Source organism: Strix aluco, chromosome 16, assembly GCF_031877795.1.
Source record: "Strix aluco isolate bStrAlu1 chromosome 16, bStrAlu1.hap1, whole genome shotgun sequence".
Classification (NCBI taxonomy): Eukaryota; Metazoa; Chordata; class Aves; order Strigiformes; family Strigidae; genus Strix; species Strix aluco.
The window spans coordinates 10109270-10127857 of record NC_133946.1 but is presented as its reverse complement, the minus strand read 5'-3'; the positions used below and the strand labels follow the sequence as shown (position 1 = coordinate 10127857).

At 41.4% G+C, this 18588-nt stretch overlaps 1 protein-coding gene across 6 annotated transcripts in view; it reads left to right on the top strand.

Annotated features, from left to right (window-relative positions):
• Positions 1–18588, top strand: part of ABTB2 (ankyrin repeat and BTB domain containing 2) — a 158794-nt gene that overhangs the window by 104441 nt on the left and 35765 nt on the right. For all 6 annotated transcript variants that reach the window (XM_074841600.1, XM_074841598.1, XM_074841603.1 and 3 more), the window contains 2 exons: positions 1713–1859; positions 4560–4770. In XM_074841600.1, coding sequence (XP_074697701.1) covers positions 1713–1859; positions 4560–4770 — 358 coding nt within the window. The remainder of the gene's footprint in view (positions 1–1712; positions 1860–4559; positions 4771–18588) is intronic.

The following is an 18588-nucleotide window of genomic DNA, read 5'->3' as shown; positions in this document are numbered from 1 at the left end:
CATCAAGACAAAGAAACAAAGGTCTTGCACAATGCACTGCCATTCAGCTGGCAGGGTTTTGTTTGACAAGAATACACAGCACCTATGTGACAGGAGGTCACTGCAATAGGAGTAAAGTATCTCCACATCTAAGACTGAACGAGGGTCAGACGGTGAGGGTGGGAAGGAAATGTGGGTCTCAGCTGAAATGTATCGATATGAATGTGGATGGATCAAAGTTGAAAAATCAAAAATACAGGATGCGGCAGACTAAGAGCACAGGCAGTTGTGGCTGTAAGTGTCTGAAATCACAGAAAATTTGGGCCAGGGCATGCTACTGGAATTGCGGGATAGAGCCATAATTAAAAATATGGTAGCAACTGAACACAACTGAAAATATGATAGCAACAAGGGTACAAGAACACTGGCCGAGTGGACTGCAGAAGGTTTTTCAGAGTCCACCCGCACTGTGGGTGCAGTGTTTCATCAGATCCACCCCAGGGTGCCACCAAAGGAGGCAGGTCCACTCTCCCACCCCAGCCTCAGTCACATACCGACAGTCCCCACCTCACAGCAGCTCTAGGGATCCCATTCTCACCCTTCCCTCTGTGCCACACAGAGCAATCACATGGCCAAAGGGCCAGAAAATTCAGCTCACTAAATTGAAGAGAAACTAATGAATTTTGGGGAGGAAAGCAGGGGTGGCATTTTTTTTTATCTCTGCTGCACTGACTTGCATTGTGGCTGCAGATCTGCCATGCTTGACCAAAGATAATGGGTGAAAAAGATGACTGGGGGGAGGTGGATGACTGCCCCGTTTAGAGACCACCTGCATCTTAATGCGAAACTGTATATCAGGTTTTTTGTAGCATCCTCAGTCTTCGCTACCATTCCCAGTCAATTCACCCAAACGGTCTCTAATTTGCCAACAATGCAAATGAGTTGTAGGGATATGCACAAAGTGGAATGGGGTCCCAATAACAACTACACAAAAGTGCTTGCAAATGTGTCGTTCTGTTCAGTTACGGCATTAATTCTCATGTGTGCAGGAGGATAAAATGGAAGGAGTATGTGTGTGGTAAACGCGTGTGTGCAATGTAATTATCTTTCTAATCTCTCTCTCTCATAGAAGGGTCATTTATAGAGATGAAAATATAGTCAACCTCAAAACACGTGGGCGTCGTTTGGCATATCCAAAGGTTTGCACATGTAGAAACCACAGTCTGCACATTTGAAACTGCATGCAGGTTCAAAGAACTGGCATAGCCCATGGTTTTGTTTTCAGAGTTGCAAAGATTGTTGCAGCTACCATTTACCTTAGATGGACTTGAGGTTGTCTTCCACACCTCTAAAAATCAGGTCCTTATATCTAGCAATCTGCATACAGCTGTTCGAAAGCAAGCTGTGAGTGCACAGCTGAGTTGTTGTATAAACAATAGTAGAGACTTCTCTAAAGCTTTTCATGTAGTTTTATCTCAACTGCAATTTGTTTCTAGTTTTTAAAGGCTGTAGACACATCCAGCCTTACTCCCTAGAGCCTAGTTTCACTGTTTCAGCCGTTCCAATGGTATTTACAGCACTGTTTGATTTTTCATTTGAACTGTTCAAAAGACCTCAAGTCCCCCAAGAAAGGTGCAAACGTGTTCAAGTTCCCTATCGCTCCTGTCGGTAGCAAGACTTGCTTTTCCGCTCCTGTAACTTCACTTGTAACAGGACTCTTGCTCTCTCCCCAGGTGTGCTGTCTCTGCCTGCCTACTTCAGCCCATACAACGATGGCTCTGTGTGCAGCGATGGACGGGCCGATGCTTACGCCCAGCTGGAACTCCGAACTTTAGAGCAGTCTCTGTTGGCAACTTGCGTTGGAAGCATCTCTGAACTGAGTAAGTTTTGGATGTAATCGAACATGGGTTTGTTTTAAGTGAAGCTGGAGACCCAGTTCCTCCGCTATTGAGGTCAGTGGGAGTGTTGCTGTGTTGACAGTGTGAGCAGTATTTGGCTAACGTTGTGTAAGATTTAATTGTCTCGTGGTGCTGTTTATGAAAATCAGGTTGTTTCATTAGACTATATTTAATTCACCTTGGAGATGTATAAGATGTGGCTTTTCTCTAGCCTTTTGGTAGTTAGTGGTGTTAGTGCCAACAGAAGATGGATGCTTTTGCCTAGATGCCTCTGGAGGTTTTCTTGTACATTTGTGGAACACAGCAGTAACACCTCCCTCAGATGGCAAAGAGGCTTCTCTTTGTTAGTGTTTGTGCGGTGGAAATGTCAAGGGTGCAGGATATTCAAGGAAAAGCTTTTTGATTACTTAAAAAACAAAAAGTGGAGGAAAAAAATCTGAGAGCACTTTGGTAACAAAAACTTGTTCAAAACCTTCTTTTTTAATGCTAACCAAATGAAATGTTCCATTCCTAGACTACTCACAAAGCCCCTTTAAAGTAAACAAAAATGATTTGTGTTTTCCTGGTCTACTTTTCCCTTGCAACGTTTCTGCTGGCATCACTTTCTTAGTCTCCACCATCTGAATGCTAATGAACGTCAGGGCCAGCAAGGAGTTTGTGGGTTTCACCATTTATTTTGCAACCTGCCTTAATTTGAGGTTTTCAAATTCCTTTAACACACCTCTATTTATCCTGGAACACAAGAGAACGTTTGTAGCACGGGCTGAAGATTGAATACAGCTTCCTCTCTCTCTTCCTCCGTCCCTGCTTTGGCCAACTTGGTCATTACATCTAGTGAATAGATCTCCTGATAGAGTTGCCTACTTTTTTTTTTTTTTTTAAAATGTTGCTGCACATTGCCAGAAAAATAAAGAGCGTGAGTGTGCAAAGGAGAAGGAACGTTATTCTGAGCTGAAAATTTGAATTCCAGATGCGTTTCTGCTATAACTGTGCAGACTTCTGTGTTAGTACCAACGCTAGAGGATTCATGATATTCTCATAAAATGTTTAGATCCTGGAGAGTCAGGAGCTACTGAAGTGGAAAGGCAGAGATGTTAGAAGGTTTTTCTATTCTGAAGTGGGTCCTTAAACTGAATGTACTGTGCAACAAACGAGTGGCCCAGCTTTACATTGCAAACTGAGGTTTTTAATACTCCATTGATCTGCACCACTAATAACACTGTCATGTTTAGACATACAGTAGCTTTGTGGGGGTTTCTCCCTAACTGTGTAACGTTAGAACCCCATGGGTTCAGCCGGAGGTTGTTTGGCAAATTGTGTATTGCTGTTAAATATAAATGAACAAATAAGAACTTCCTAAGAATTTCAGAGGGAGGCGTGACTAATTCATGTGTGGCATGGCTAAGTTCAGGGCACTTTCTCAGGAACCAGCTTTGCGATGGGGCGACTATTTCAGTTCCATCCTTTCCCAGTATTGTAACTGTAGGACACAATAGAGTAACATTTCCTGTGAGAGTTTTAGGGACTGTAAAACATAAAGCAACAGAGGATTCTCCCAAGGAAAAAATAGATCCTAGCTATGTATAGTAATCTATAGTAATCGTTCAGCTCACTGGTATGGTAGTCATATTACTCAAAGATGTAGTGTCTGAAGCCTTTATTGCAAAGCTCTTGAGAGTCTGTGATGCACCACAATAAAAGGAGAGTAAATAGGGTGTGCCCAAAGCAAGCTTATTACACAAAGACCAGCTTTATGTGACTGCATAGCCACTGTCTGGGGGTCATCGCTCTGTGAACTTTTAAAAAAATCTGCAGTCTTAAAATCCTTTCTGAGGAGAAAGTGTGTAATACAGGTTGCCTTCTTCCAGACCTCCTCGAGTCCACCAGTACTCTGACATAGTCAGGCTGGCTCGAGTTCAAAGACCAAGAGGACTCAGCAGCCCAGAAAGCTCCTGGATTGAGCTTCTAACAAGGCTCAGGGGCAAATTTCTGGCACAGCTTGTGACAGTCAGCATGATAAATATTGGCTTTTTAGTAAGAGAGTCAGGTCTTGTTATTCTGGAGAAACCTGCAGCTAGAGTGAGAATGAGAAGCAGACCCCTAAAAGAAGGGATTTCTATATTGAACATAAATCATTAATTTGTCACAAGTGCCTGGGTGGGAGTGTAGAACATCATAACCCAGTTGAAAGATACGGGAACAATCTCATAACATAAGATGGTGGTGCTGGCGATGAGAGTAAAGTATTTGTGTTGGTGTTACTGGCTTTGCCTTGAGAGCGCTATGCTCCCAGGCTGGGCAATGGACATTTTACAAAGATACCAGCAGGGCTTTTTTAGGCAGGCAAGAAACTGGTATATGTTGTTGGAAAGAGGAGAAAAACAGCAATAAAAGCGGATAGAAAAATCATTGTAAAGTTGTTCTCAATGTATGGTGACTGAGAGAAGTTTCATCCTCTGTTTTCTAACTAATAACTTGTCATTTGAAAGATGGTGAAATTTCTCATACAACAACCTGAAGAGTAGCAGCTTGAGGACAGCTCATGCCTTTGTGGAGGAAATATGTGCACACAAAAGACATTTCTCTTAGCTGTGAGAGATTTTATTTAGTTCCAAAAGTGTACTTAAGAGGACTGCGGCTGAATAGTAAAGCGATGCTTTTGCATTCTTTCTCTTTGTGCAGGTGATTTGGTATCCCGAGCAATGCACCACATGCAGTGCTTGAACACCATCCGCCCAGGCATGAGCCCCATCAGGCAAACCCGGCAGCAGCAACCCATCTCCTGGTCCCCTGATGCTCTCCATACCCTCTACTACTTCTTACGCTGTCCTCAAATGGAGTCCATGGAGAACCCCAACCTTGACCCTCCAAGAATGACCCTGAACAATGAACGGTAGGTTGGTCAACTGTTAGTAGCAAGGGAGTTAGACTAGGAAGGGCTCCTTTTGTAGAGTAACTGCGTGTCCATGGGCAGCTCAGGCAGCTTTGTGGGATGCTACCTATCAGGCATCAGTTATTCCTGCAGTCAGGCCAGATTATGTTGTCAGTCTTGCCAAGTTCATGAAGCCTTGGAATTGGAACTGGAAAGTGAGCTGTTTTTTCATGCAATCTTTCCGAGCGAGGCATATACTGTATGCTGCCAAGAAGGCTTGTCTAGAGACACTGCCAAAAGTACATGTGGTTGCCTAAAGCAGTAAAGACCTTACCAAAGAAAATGTTACCTTCTGAATAGCGCCAATTAACAATTGTCATCGTTCTCGGGAAAAGCAATGTCATTTGCTGTGGAGAGGTTTGAAGGGATTTATGCACATCCTTTTTAAGGATTACTTCAGTTGATGCTGTGTGTCTGGTATAGAAAGAAATTTATGTAGGAAGCCAGTAACTAAACAGAAAATTCAGTGGGTCTCCCTACCTTCTGCCAGTACCATAACTGACTCTGAAAGAAGGCCCATTATTAGAGTGGTCAGAAATTTTCCAGCGGGATGTTTTTTTCTGTTAGAAACCTCCCTGCTTTCCTTCCTGCGCAGCTCCTTGGCAGTCTGCCTGACAGGCTGGTGGCAGTGGAGAGCTGAGGAGCCCTCAGAGTCCTGGCCACAAGTTGAGTTCCTTGACAGGTCAGTCAGCTCCTGCTCTCCAGCTCCTCATCTCAAAGGCAGACTGATAGCTGGCTGCCTTGCAGTTTTATCCTGGTTTCCCCAGTTTGAAATGCATATCCAATTTTGTATTTATTTCAGAAATCTTATCTGAATGGGAAATTCTGATTTCTGATTAATTCTATCCAGTATTTATGCTAGCTTACTCTCTGGATGTCTTTTAGCCTGCTGGACATCAGGCCAAGGGTTCTATCCTGGCCCTTCCCAAAAGCAGCCTGTGATTGGGAAGTTTCGTAGTGTAGTGAGGTGTTGAAGCCTGGGGGGAGGCCACATTCACAAAACAAAAAACCAAGGTGCTTGTTGGACAGGTGAGCAGGGAAAGGAGGACATCTCTGCAGCTTTGTAAATAACGTGGTTTCTTCTTCCCACCCTGGGCTTTACTGTACTTAGCTCCAGCTTCCAAAGTTGGTATGAAATCATGGTAACATACAAATAATTAATTCTTTAAATTTAGGTAGCCCCCTCTCTTTTCTTCCTATCTTGTTCTGCACATGTGGAGATTATGGTGCTTTTCCCTCTGCTCCATGCTGGATAGCCTGAGTTGTGGGTTTTTTTATTGAGACACTTCCTATTTGCTCTCAGACTGCACTGTCTTCAGTCATGCATTTCTGATGCTGCAAGTCAACCCTGTCTCATGCAGGCGTATGCTGGCCTGCTCCAAGCCTGATGGCTGATTTCAGCAGCCCTAAAGGCTTCTCATAGCTGCGTTCACCGCCGCTGGAGCTGTGGTTGATGGCTTCGTGGCCAGAGCCTGGCTAGTCACGAGTGAGAAGACCTCTTGAGAATAATAGTAGATTGAACTGTCTCCTTTTAAGGCTCTGAATTTTCAGGCCAGGGTACAGAAAAACATACTGGACAAAAGGCAGCCTCTATAATTTCAGTCTTGGTAAGTTACTTTAGGTTAGGGAGAACTTCAAAATAAGGAGAAAAATATAAAGTGGTCACTCTTAAGCTGCCTGTTCTGCCATAATATTTTACATGTGGCTGGTCTGTGTAGGTACCTCCGCTGGTCACTTGTTTTCATTTTCTTGGTTGCTGAACCATCTTTCTGTACTTTATTGTAGTTTGTACTGGACCAACCTCTTTTCAGGTCTCAGTCTCGTGGGAGCTCAACTATTTTACAAAGTAAAACAAGATTGTCTTTCTATATGTCTGATCCTCCCCCTAAATCCTTTCAAAAAGAACAATCTGTGAGCAGAACTGTAGCATCAGAGACAGGGAACTGATGTACAGGTGTGAAGAACCAAGAGGAATTAAGTGAAGTTGAGTAAAATAGGAAGAGGCATGGCTGCACATCTCAGAGTCCTGTTTTTTTGGGCTCGCTAATCTTAATCAGTTACCTAGTGCAAGATGGTTTATTTTGCATTTCACATTTGCACACTGTGCAAAAAATAAGTTTTCATGGGGCCGGGTTCTGTAAAGTTGTACCACTAGTTCCCACAGTTGTACAGCTGAAGCTGCTAAACAGCTTGGATCAGAAATGTAGATTAAGCTTTCTATTTTGTGTTGTGTTCTCACTGTAATGATGTTACTGCAGCTACTTGTTTTGTACACTGAAGATAATAAATTTGTTAAATCAGGAGTGCAGTTATCTCTCCAATTGCTCCCAAACAATGGTCTTCACATGGTTCGCTGGAGTTTTTTTGGAATGCAGGCTGCAACTCTATTCTGTTTTAAAATCCTCACTAGATCCTATAACAGCTGGTGTAAGGGAAATTTCTGCCATTTTTTTCTGACCAGGACTTAGCTGTAAAGGAAATTAAAAAGGGTATGTTAAAATGGAGCAAAAAAGTGATGGGGGGGGGGGGGGGCGGAGCAGAACCTGAGGACTATCAGCTTAACCAATTGGTTTAAAAAAGTTTATGAAACGAAATTAATACTGTCTGGTATACCAGAAATGAGCATCCAACTGTACCTTTCGTTTGTTCCAAAATGTATTTGTATGTGTCTTACTGTATTGATCTCTGTGTGTATTGTTTAGCATAGCCAGTGGGATAAATATTGCCAGCAGCACTTTATACAGGAGATAGTTTACTCTTTCCTAGCTTAAGAGGAGAGATGGTTGAGGCTGTATGTGAGATGCCAGACTCGTGGCATGATAGATGAGGGCACTGATTGACCTAATGTGACTTGGCAAAGCTGTGCAGCCCAGTTCTTTTATTCTTTCCTGAGCTGTGCTAAATCAGCTGCGAACTCTGCATTGCTCTTTTGTGCATTTATGCTCTCTCTCTGGAATATACTTGTTATGTGCGGTGCAATCCCAGTTTGTTTTCTACTGAAAAAAATCTCAGTTGCAAACAAGGACAATAATGCTGACCTATTCTGTGTTTGCTTGTGCTTCAGTTTCTGGGATCATGTATAAATCTGTTGGTATTGAACACCAATCTGAAATTTAGCAGAGGGATGGCTGTTAGAAGCTGCAGGCTTGGAAAATCCTGATCTTGGGAAGATCTGTGAGCCACGTTGATTCAGTGGAAGGAACTGCAGTTGTTCAGTATACTAGAGACCTGATAGCGTACTCTCCGTCTTGCTTGGCCTTCTGTTGTCTGTGACCTTTCTGAGTGTCACACTGCGATGCAAAGTGCTATGAAAATCATAACACTGTAGGGTCTGGAAGGTCTTTACACATGAAGGCAAGCATAGAATTCAAGTTCTGAAACCATGCCTAATGGCGGGTGTCATATGTCATAAAGGGCTCTTAAAAAACTAAGAGAGCTTCTGAACATATCCTGCAGCAAACTGTACAAGGTATGAAAACATACACACTTGCAGGTGGGTATGCAAGGCACCCCAAAGAGGGCCAGTTTAAACTCATATAAGCTACATGCCTTATCCATGCTAAACACCTTGGCGACTAAAGAACTGAGGTGGGTAAACGGTAGAGTCCTGTGGGAATGGGGTGGATGTAGTCGTCTCTAGAGCTTGGCAGATAGAGGAGCTTTCTGGTTTGGCCTCCAGCATGTGAATGATTTGGGGTACCAATAGTCTGAAACTCTGGGAAGTCTGTGGGTTGGTTATATCTGGTTCTGATACTTACCTCCAGGTGAAGGCATTGAAGCAGGAGGAGGAGATGAGGCAGAATTAGAGAGAAAGGACTCTGGTATCTTAAGCAAAACATTTGAAACATCTCCACAATGAATGCAGCTGCTTGCTGTATGACCAAGCCATGACCCACTTGGAACCCCAAAATGACCTTATTTGCTTCACGGACAGTAAACCATCTGCTATTTGGTGTCAAATAGGCCACCTGAGGAAGTGTTTTGCAAATACAGAGTGCCACTTGTGCAATACTTTGGCAAGCAAATTAGACCCCGAGGTGAGAACAAGCTGCTTTACTCCATAAGGATACACCTGACTGCCTGAAGGCTAAGAGCTTTTTGTTGTCATCAGAGAGCACATCTGCCTTTGTTGCTGCAAAAGTGTGTCTCTGCTGGGCAATAAGATTTTCTGAGTTTCTCAGAGATCATAGTCTGTATTGTGTCAGAGGTCAGACAGTGTGGGTTTGGACCATGAAGAGTGAGCAGATGCGTGGTGCTCCCTCTCTGCTCTGTTTCTGCTCTGGGTTTTTTCCCATTGCTTATGTCAGGCTGGCTGAGCTTGGGCGCACTCTGCCGTGTGAGATCATGTCCCAGAGCAGCAGAGCATGTTTGCTGGGATTGGTTGAGATACTATGACTTGAGAAGGGCCATCCAAAGGTAAAGAAAGTTTCTTTTCCCCTTCTTCACTTTTTCCCAAGTGGAAAATAAAGCTTTTGTCTTATTTTTAATCATGTGTCAAGGCAAGAATGCTCTCTCAGTGATACTTATCTTAGGGAGTGTTTGTCTGCTCCTCATAGAGCACAAATCGAGGTCAATATTATAGTCTCATTTTACAGCTTGGGTGGACTAGTCTACCCCAGCTTAATTGACTTGACCAGGATAGTGGTCCAGCCTTAAAGCTAGGAATAGACACCACTGACTGCCCTTATCCTATCTCTTTTTGGTTATCATGTGCATACAGCATTTATTGTAGGAAAGTTAGCATGATCTAATGCCTAAGAATAGGCAAAAAAGTCGGATCCTGCTTCCTTGTATAGCTGATTATCTGCATGTCTTTGGTAGGGTCTCTTCCAGCTACCCTATTAAAAAAGCTATAAATTGTGTTTGCCTGTTGTTGATACTGATGGTCTGTAGAACATTCTAAAAGTAATTCTGGGCTTGTCCTTCAGTACCCGTGGTGGATCCAGCCATGTAGACCTTTGAGCTGTCCATGTTCCAGACGTGCCAAGTTTTACATGTTGTCTGAGTTTGCTAATGCATTATTTTACTCCAAAACTCAGCGAGTATGAAACAATTTACATCAGCAGAAGCACATAGACTGTACCCATCTGACACAGTCAGTGAAAACCCAGTAAAACACTAGTGCAATTCCAGAGCTGATGTAGGATTTGTCAGCTGCCAACAGTAAAATTTGGGGCTTGCCAATTTGATGGAAATTCACAGCTCTTCAGCTGGAAAAGCTGTGGACACTGCAAGAAGCCAACTACAATCACACAGGGGGCCACCTCATAAGGAAAGAGAAAGCTTCATTCTGTTTTCCATGTGCAGGCACTAGAAGGCTTGCTTCAGATGTGCTGCTTCTCTAGAGGAGTCTGCTTTGCGATGTGATTGCAAACAAACCTGGGCTCCCTCAGTTTCTCCCTTGCCACATGAAATCCTCCAGAAAGGCTGCTGCTCATTCGGCATTCAGCTGGGTGGCTGCTTTTATCTACGAAGTTCAAAAGTGATAAATTTTTTCTGCTTCCAACAGGAGTCCTCCTGTTACATCTGTTACCTCGTGTGATCCAGGGCCAATGGATAAGCATGCAAACCATATTTTTCAGTAGGGTCAAGCAGGAGAAATGGACTAGTGCCTACTCTCCTGTGCCATGTTAGCTGGGCAGGAGGAGGAAGATGCTGAGCTGTCTGCTTGGGTTTTCTCTTTGTGGAGTATTTCCAGCAATGCCTGCTCTGAAACATTATTTACTGGGAAAGGATGAAAAATGCATCTGATGCTGGCAGAAGAAAAGGTTGTAGCCTTTTCATGCTATTGTTGAGTATTATTTGCTCAAATGCTATATTCTTCCAATATTTGAGCTATTGATTTAAATCATCATTGGCTAGAACACTGGATATTTTTTGTCTTGTGGTGTATAATCCAAATTTATTCTGGCTAGCATGGAAACCAGAGATGGGTCTAAATTAATAGTTCCTGATACAGTGTCAAAATCCTGTCCAAGTATCCCTTGATTCAATGGTGATCAAGTTTGCATCTTGGCCTATTGTGCTGTTAGATTCAAATACTTATGCTCAGACCAGACTGTTTAGAGCAGTGGCCTTAGGACCTTATTTTATCTTTCATACTTGGCAAAATTCAGTCTGTCCTCAGATACTTCAGAGGCATGCCACTGATTTCTACTGAGAGAAAAATAATCTCCAAGTAGTTTGTGCATCTCCTTTCCTACAGTGCTGCTTTCAAGAGCCTTCTGGTGCAGTTTCCCTATAAAGAGTCTTGCAGTGGTTGATGCAAATAAAGAGCCCTGGTGCTATGTCTATTTCTAAACCCTCAGTGACCAGCTGATGAAGACGGCCTCCTTATCCCATTTTCTAAATTTCGTGTTTTGAAAAAGCATTACTTTGATCTTACTTAGTACCTTTTTACTTGATCTCTAGGTGCATCATTAGAAATAATTAGAGCCTTCAGCTATTTCCCTCACGGTTAGCTGCTTTCTTCCCCTGTGTTCAGAAAATGCCTGGCACAACTAAATGTTTATTCTGAAATTGCTTGAGACAGCAATGATTTGGTCACATGGATCAAATTTAAACAATGGTATCAATGCATATTAAAGAGAATACTAACATTCCAAGTTATTAATATGAATTGTCTCCAGAAAGTATTGCTTTGTGTTGCATGGGCATTCAACTGGCAGAAAAGGAAGGAAAATCAGGAATAACCTGCAGAGCCTGCTGCTGAGACCTGTGTTTGCTTGAGCTGCATCCTCAACATCACTGAGAAGTATCACTACTTTCAGAGCTGGTTAAGGTTTTTCAGGACAAATCTTTTCTCCAGATGGATGTTTCCAGCCTCTCACTGATCTGTCATGAGGCTTTTTTCCCCTCTACTCTTTTTAACTGCAGGTTTATGGAATTTTATGAAGTGCAATAGCTACATCATTGTCTGTCTTTTAGATTTATCTGTGGCCTAGCCTTTCCTAATTCAAATTTAATATATTTATGTCTGAATTCTTTTATTTTACAGTCATATCCCATTGTTACCATGCCGCATCAGGAACAGAACTTGATACACTTAGTTCAATGAGCTGTGTCTTTGAAAAGGTCTGCAATAAAATAAGTTCTGGGATCTCTTGTCTGAGAGATCTTAGTATCTTTCTATTCTGTCTACAGCTGCCTCACCAGTCAAGAATTAGGTGTATAAGAATAATAAAAGTAGACCCTGATTCATTTGCCTTGAGAGAGAATAATGCTCTAATGATACATTCATGTTTAACAGTACTTCAATCCACTCAGAGTACCCCTGAAGTCAACGGGGTGGTTACAGAAAGATGACAGTGAGCATATTCCTCCAGTCCCACCCCCATCCAATAGCCCCATTGATTTTTATTTTTTTTTTCCCCAGAGCTATTTTGACATAAATATACTTATTAAATATAGGGAAGCAGAAGGAAGCCTTACACTGAACTGTGCCATTATGCCATTTGCTTGTTCAGAGTGAACATAAAAATGTGCCCCTCTTTGTTTTAAAGAAAAAAAAAAAAGCTATTTGTTATTGATGAAAGATTAGTTTGGTAGATTTATTAGAAGAATAAGAAGGCCATAAACAGATAAGATCAGTTTCCTTCACCAACACTAAGGAGAGAAGATGTTGCTATGTTTTTTTGCCCATTTCAGACTTCAACCAGTTAATGTCAGACTTAATTGTGATTTTGAGATACTTATTCAGGAGGAAGATGGAGTGAATGGCCCTATTTCAGAGGCCAATAAACTACAATCAACGTGTATCTATTGACTAAAATTACCTGTTGCTTGGCAGTGCTGTTCCTGGCCTTAGGCAGGCTTATGTATTTGTTGAGCCCATACTAAATAGTTGCAATATATCGAATATCTGCCACAGTTTTGTGAATTGAGAACATATATCATTTAACAGGAGGAGTCAGGAGCTTTATCACACTTGTGGTGAGCAAACTTTCACCTTCCTGCTCTTCATGATGACATCTCAGCACATATTGCAGCAGTAACATCTAGCCAGAAAAAAACCAGAAACACTTAGAAACCACCAACTTTTAACAGAATCAGAGCCTGTGCTAGTGGGATTCCTGCATATGTGCTGCTAATAACCTGACTGAAAGACTGAAGAGAGATCCAGGATGAAATGTTTATGTTTGTTTATTATGCTGTGTGTGTGTGTGTCTGTGCATGCTTTGAGCACCATAGCATTGGATATGTGAATTAAAACCAAGTCAGGTTAAAGTCAATAGGTGACAGTAGTTATGTTTGGGTTCCTGGTAATATTTCTGCCTTTGCCTGGCATCATCTATTGAGGTATTTTTAAGTCTTGTAATTTTTTTAATTGTTCATTTCTTTATAGTTCAAAGATTGCAAAATTAGAATGTGAGGGATGACCTTGGCAGTAGTGAAGGGAATTAATTGCAAACCCTGAGGATCGAATTCACCCAAGTATAACTGCCGAAACTGGCAATGCAATCTAGTCTGAATTAGATTTATTTTTTTTTCCCCTCTCTGTCTTTTATGTTGTTTGTATAAACAAACACTGCTCAGTTTTTTTTAACTCTGCGTCTCTCACACCTGGGACAGACTAGCCTTTCTTCTGTGTTACTGGCTGTAAGCAATTTGTAGTGTTACTGGAGTGTTTCCAAAGTAACCTGTATCTTCTGATCTTTTGTATTGGAGCAGGGGTGTGGTACAAACATAGATTATTTAAATTCTCTGCAAAACTGCAAGGAGAAGAGGCTCACTGTATACGAAATTGAAGAGCACAGAGCAGACTTCATGCAGAGTAAAGAGACTGTCTTCCTATGCCAGCCTTGGCCCACAGGGAAAGCATTACAGGTAAAAAAGAGCATACACAGTGAAACAAAAATTTGATGCTAATGGCTGTATGCGAAACCATGTGCCAAAAAGTCAGGCTCTTAGGCTGTCTTGAAACCTTGCTGCTGCTTATGCACAGGTTTCCATGGACAGAAGTTAAGGGTGGTCTGAGAAGTCTCAGATGTCACAGATACAGGGGGATAGGTCACCTAATAATTACCAATTTCACATGGTCCTGGGCAACCTGCTCTAGCTGACCCTGGTTTTGAGCAAGGGGGTTTGGACTAACCGATCTCCAGGAGTGCCTTTTAACCTCAGCTGTTCTGTGCTTCTGTGGTTCTAATTACAGTGTTTGTCCCTAAAAGTTGTTTTACATGTGTCAGCCTGGTAACTTCCCAGTCATCCATAGGTATCATACATTGTTTCCTAGAACTGGCTAGTCAGGTAGACAGCGGACAGTAGTTGATCCTTACCACCTACCTAGAAAAAGAATAAGGCATTTAACAGTCTTTGTCCTGTCAGTTACATTCATTTGAAAAACACTATTTTCTGCTTTCATAGGCATTTTACAGTAGACCTCAGTGCTTGCTGGAAATCCCCAGAAAGACTTTGACCTAAGCCATTTCTGATGAATGTCCCCTATTTGTAAAAATGTTTGAAAACTAGATAGATGATCTTTGACTGTTGTTTAGCAATGAAGAGATGACAGCCATTGTGCATGTGTGTGTGCTCCCACTCTGCAATTACTATAAGTACAGCTACAGTAATTACTGTAAAGATGTCCATGTTAAGTTCTTGGCTGCTTCTCTTAAGTTTCCATCTGTTCAGATAAAAAAAAAGGTGCAAGAAAATGAGAGCCTGGCAGCTTAACTGCCTAGATTCTCAGGGCTGATACAAACAGAAATCTTCAGTGCCTGTAGGCACCCTGTGTTGTGTATTGTTTATTGTTTGCTGTTTCATGATGAGAAGACTAAGCAGCAAGCTGGCACCAAAAATTAAGAAAAAATTAATCCGAGGAAAATTAAAACAAAACTGTTACAGCATGTGTTACTAAGAAAGCATTATAGAAACACAGAAATGAGTAAGACAAGGTCTCCTGGCTTCTTTTTTCACCTTTCAGACAGTGACTGACCATTGAAATAGTAGAGGAGTGACTGAGAGTCTGAATTTCTTTACTTGATGCTTGCTGGTTTGCTGTAATTTACTATCAGCATAAATACCATCAATATCATCTTAGAATCTCCATTTTTTTTTTCTAGGCATAGATCCTTAAAGACAGTATCGTGATACCAATGTAGTGCTCTTCTAACTTATGTAAGTAAAAAGCAGTAACTCTGTGGATGAAAGGTTCTGAGCATATTGCAAAGAACGATGATGGTTACAAGCCAAGTTTCTTCTTTTTTAGTAATTGCTGTTTTCAATTGAAGTTAATATTATTTCCTATTGGACTAAATTACAGACCTTCACTTGCAGAACTTGCCTGTTTCCTGAGGAAGGAGTTAGCTGGTGCTTTAACAAAGGCCACACTAAATAAAGACACAATTCTGAGCTTTTGCTGTGCAGCAGCCAGGGCTGGCAGGTTGTTGGGGTTTTTGCTCTTATTGTTCCTGACATCTTTGTAACAGAGAGCTAAGAGCTAAGCTCTTCTGAAGAGTAAATGTTTCTGGGTATAATTTATGATAATAGCAACAATCATTCTTTCTCTTTGACCTTGTGGAGATTAGAAACTAAGCTTTCCCTGAGGTAATCCTAGATTGGTATGTCTCTGCTTTGTTTCCTTTTTAAAGGAGACCCTGGCAGTTTGCACTTCCTTGTCCTATACCTACGAGTGCATGCACTGCCATGACCTGGTGGTCACTTAGGAAGCTAAACTGTACTGTTTTCATCACATTTTTACAGTAAATGCTGAACTGACTGTTTTAAAAAGTGTGTCTGCTCTGCAAGACAAATCCTATTCAAATGAGTTACATGTATGAGCTGATTCAGCTCTGGTTTGTGGATTCTTCTGCGGCTGAACACCCTTGTGTTGATACCATGCATGCTGGTCTAACGTGTTTGCTTAGAGAGGAAAGACACCAAGCTGTGTTTTGGTCTTAGTGCTTATCAGTGCGGATCTGGAGTGATGCTGCTGAAAGGGGTAGTTTCAGTCTGGAGTCAAACTACTGAGACCTCATGTTCCACTGAAGAGTTTGTACCTGGAATTCTTTCTTCCGTGGATTAGAAAGTATATCATAATGGCTACAGAATAGAGGGGGACAGAAGCTGTAAATTTTTATTGCTAGGCTTGCTGGAAAACTCTCTGCTACTGTAAAGAATTCACTTAGCCACTCCTCACCTCTTTGGCTTCCTTCAGAAATGCAAAAGATTCTTCCAGAGATACATTGGGTCCTTCTGGGACCTTCAGAAATGCTCGGATTTTTCAGTGGAAGGGATGAGTTGTCCGTGATGCAGAACTAGGAGAAGATAGTTAAGCCTAGTTGAGAGGAATGTAAGCGCATTAACATGAAATTATAACAGGATTAATATACCCCGCTCAGAATGTATCTTGTTGTAATTATATGGTTTCCAGCATCCAGACTGTGTGATTAAGAGTTACCTCTGTGCAGCACTGCACCGTGCCAGGTAGTCAGTGCTCAGTTCCCTGTTGTGACTGCCAAATTCTTCAGGAAGGATCTCTCTGAAGAGTTGGTGCACTAGAACATCACAGAAACACATGTTCCTTAAATGACTTTCCATCTGGGCATCCCATTCTTCCTTATACAAGGAGTTACAATAGTTTAATTAACTCACTTTGGAACCTCTTTTAGTCTGCTCAACTCTCTGTGTTGAGACGCTCAATATGTTTAAGGGTAAGCAGCCAAACTAAGCTGATCTGACTGTACATGTAGCAAGGGCATTTGCCCCAGTGTAGTGATGTGTTACACTTTTGGCTATGAACAGCTTTATTCACATACTTAGGGCTCAGAGGTACCTGCTGTGAAGAAAGGCAAAAGAAAACTAGTTTATTTCTCCAGTCTGTGTTTGCAGTTTTCTTTGAGATAAAAAGTGGGAAGAAATATATCCGTTTCCCATGTTTCATGTACATTTTTACTGATTGCTCTTCTGTTGTGTTTGGAATGCAGAGCACTGGGTGTTGATAGAAAGGTTTATTCAAGCAACAGGTAATGAAGTGTAGAGCAAATGAACATTTTGAGTGATAATATTTTTCTCAACAAGCTGAAAAAAAAATTATGCACATTGAACTTGGTGTTACAAGTGATGCATGTTTAATGTTGTCATTTTTAACATATTCATTGATGCTTCTGTGGTTTTAGATCTGCTTTCTGGCAGCAGAATTTTAACAGGGCTGATAAGAAAAAATATCGTTCATATTAGAAACAAAAATTATCATTTTGTCATGCTAATCATTAGCTGAGTGAGTAGCTGGAACATGAAATTCTTCCACGTTCCTGTGGTAACCACAGCGCTGCACCCTCTGCCATGGTCAAAATGAAGCAGGTTGGACCTGTTGCAGGAACAGGTTTTAGCTGCGGATAAGAAAACTCTTAAAACTCTTACCCCCTATTAGAACGTCTATCTAATCTATTAATATCAGACTATATCATTGTGCCTTTTTAGAGAGAGAGATGGGGTAACAGATAACCTTGATATGGAGAGCTGTATGACAGTTGGGTTTTTTAATCTACCTCCTAGGCTGCCCTGCAGATGGCATGGGTATAAACAAACATTGCTAGTGTTTTAGCCATTTGCAAACTCAGCATAAAATCTGCAACTCTGTAGTTCAGAGAACATGAGATCTAAAACTTCGGTAGTGTGACAAGTTGCTTTGTAGGAAAGTATTGCTTATGCTGCTGGCCTATTTGTGCTGGTAGTCTTGGCAACTGCGTGTGTGATGGTGACAAGATTTTAAGGTAAATGCCATTACCTCTCTTGTTTGCAGGATTATTGTTTGTGAAGATTCCTCCTACTTCTGGTGTAGAATTACTTGGGTTTTGAGGAATGGTTGAAGTTACCTGCTAGATTCTGCAGTGCAGATGTGGGTAACATTGTCCTGGAGAAACTGGGAGAGCAGTTAAGTGAGTTAGCTTTATGACCTGACAGTGTTTGAAAGACTTGAGACCAGACTTGCCAAAATTCATGGTATTGTGTCAGCTATGGCTATTGTTTGCAGCACATAAATTCATTATAACAGGAACTCTACAGCTCTGGCCTTAGATCTCTAGACCTTTTTCTAAGAGCAACAACACCATTTTTTATAGTTCAGTAGAGATGTCAGGAGGTTACTAATACCCAACGTGGCAAAATCTTCTTACCTAAGTTTCCATGTGTCCTGTCTGCATTGTTCTTGGTTAGACCAAACTGTTATCTGCTGAAAAATGTCCTGCAGGTATATATTGAGGTATGGAACCATAACATTATTATTTGAAATTCACTGAAAGCTCATACACTGTAACAGGCAAAGCAAGAGACTGTTGAGCAGCAGTGCTAGCAGATCTAAGTAACCATGCTGAAAGCAGACTTAATAGCTGGAATTTGTAGCATCTGCTGAGAAGCACTACAGCTCCAAATGCTGAAATTTAATGCATGTGTACTTTAAATTTAGGATATTTGGAAGCTGAAGGAATTTGAGCTTGACCAGTTAGGTCTAGCTATCAGAATCCTATAGTTAAGCAAGTTATGTCTACCATTTGTAGTGCTACTTAAGTTAATTGATATCCATTGATATGACCATAAAAATCATGGTGATAGAAGCATAAAAAGAGTTTGAAATTGGGACATTTCACAATATTAAACACAAAACGGAAGAGTGGGGGGATTTCTAGTCTGGCATAGAGGGACTGACTTCATCGCAATGGTTGTTTTCTTTAAATTCAGGACACTTCTGTTGCTTGTATTTCTCATATCTGTATGCTTACATGACACTATTAATTATCTAAGCTAAAATGCAAATATACAACTCATTATGCTTTCCAG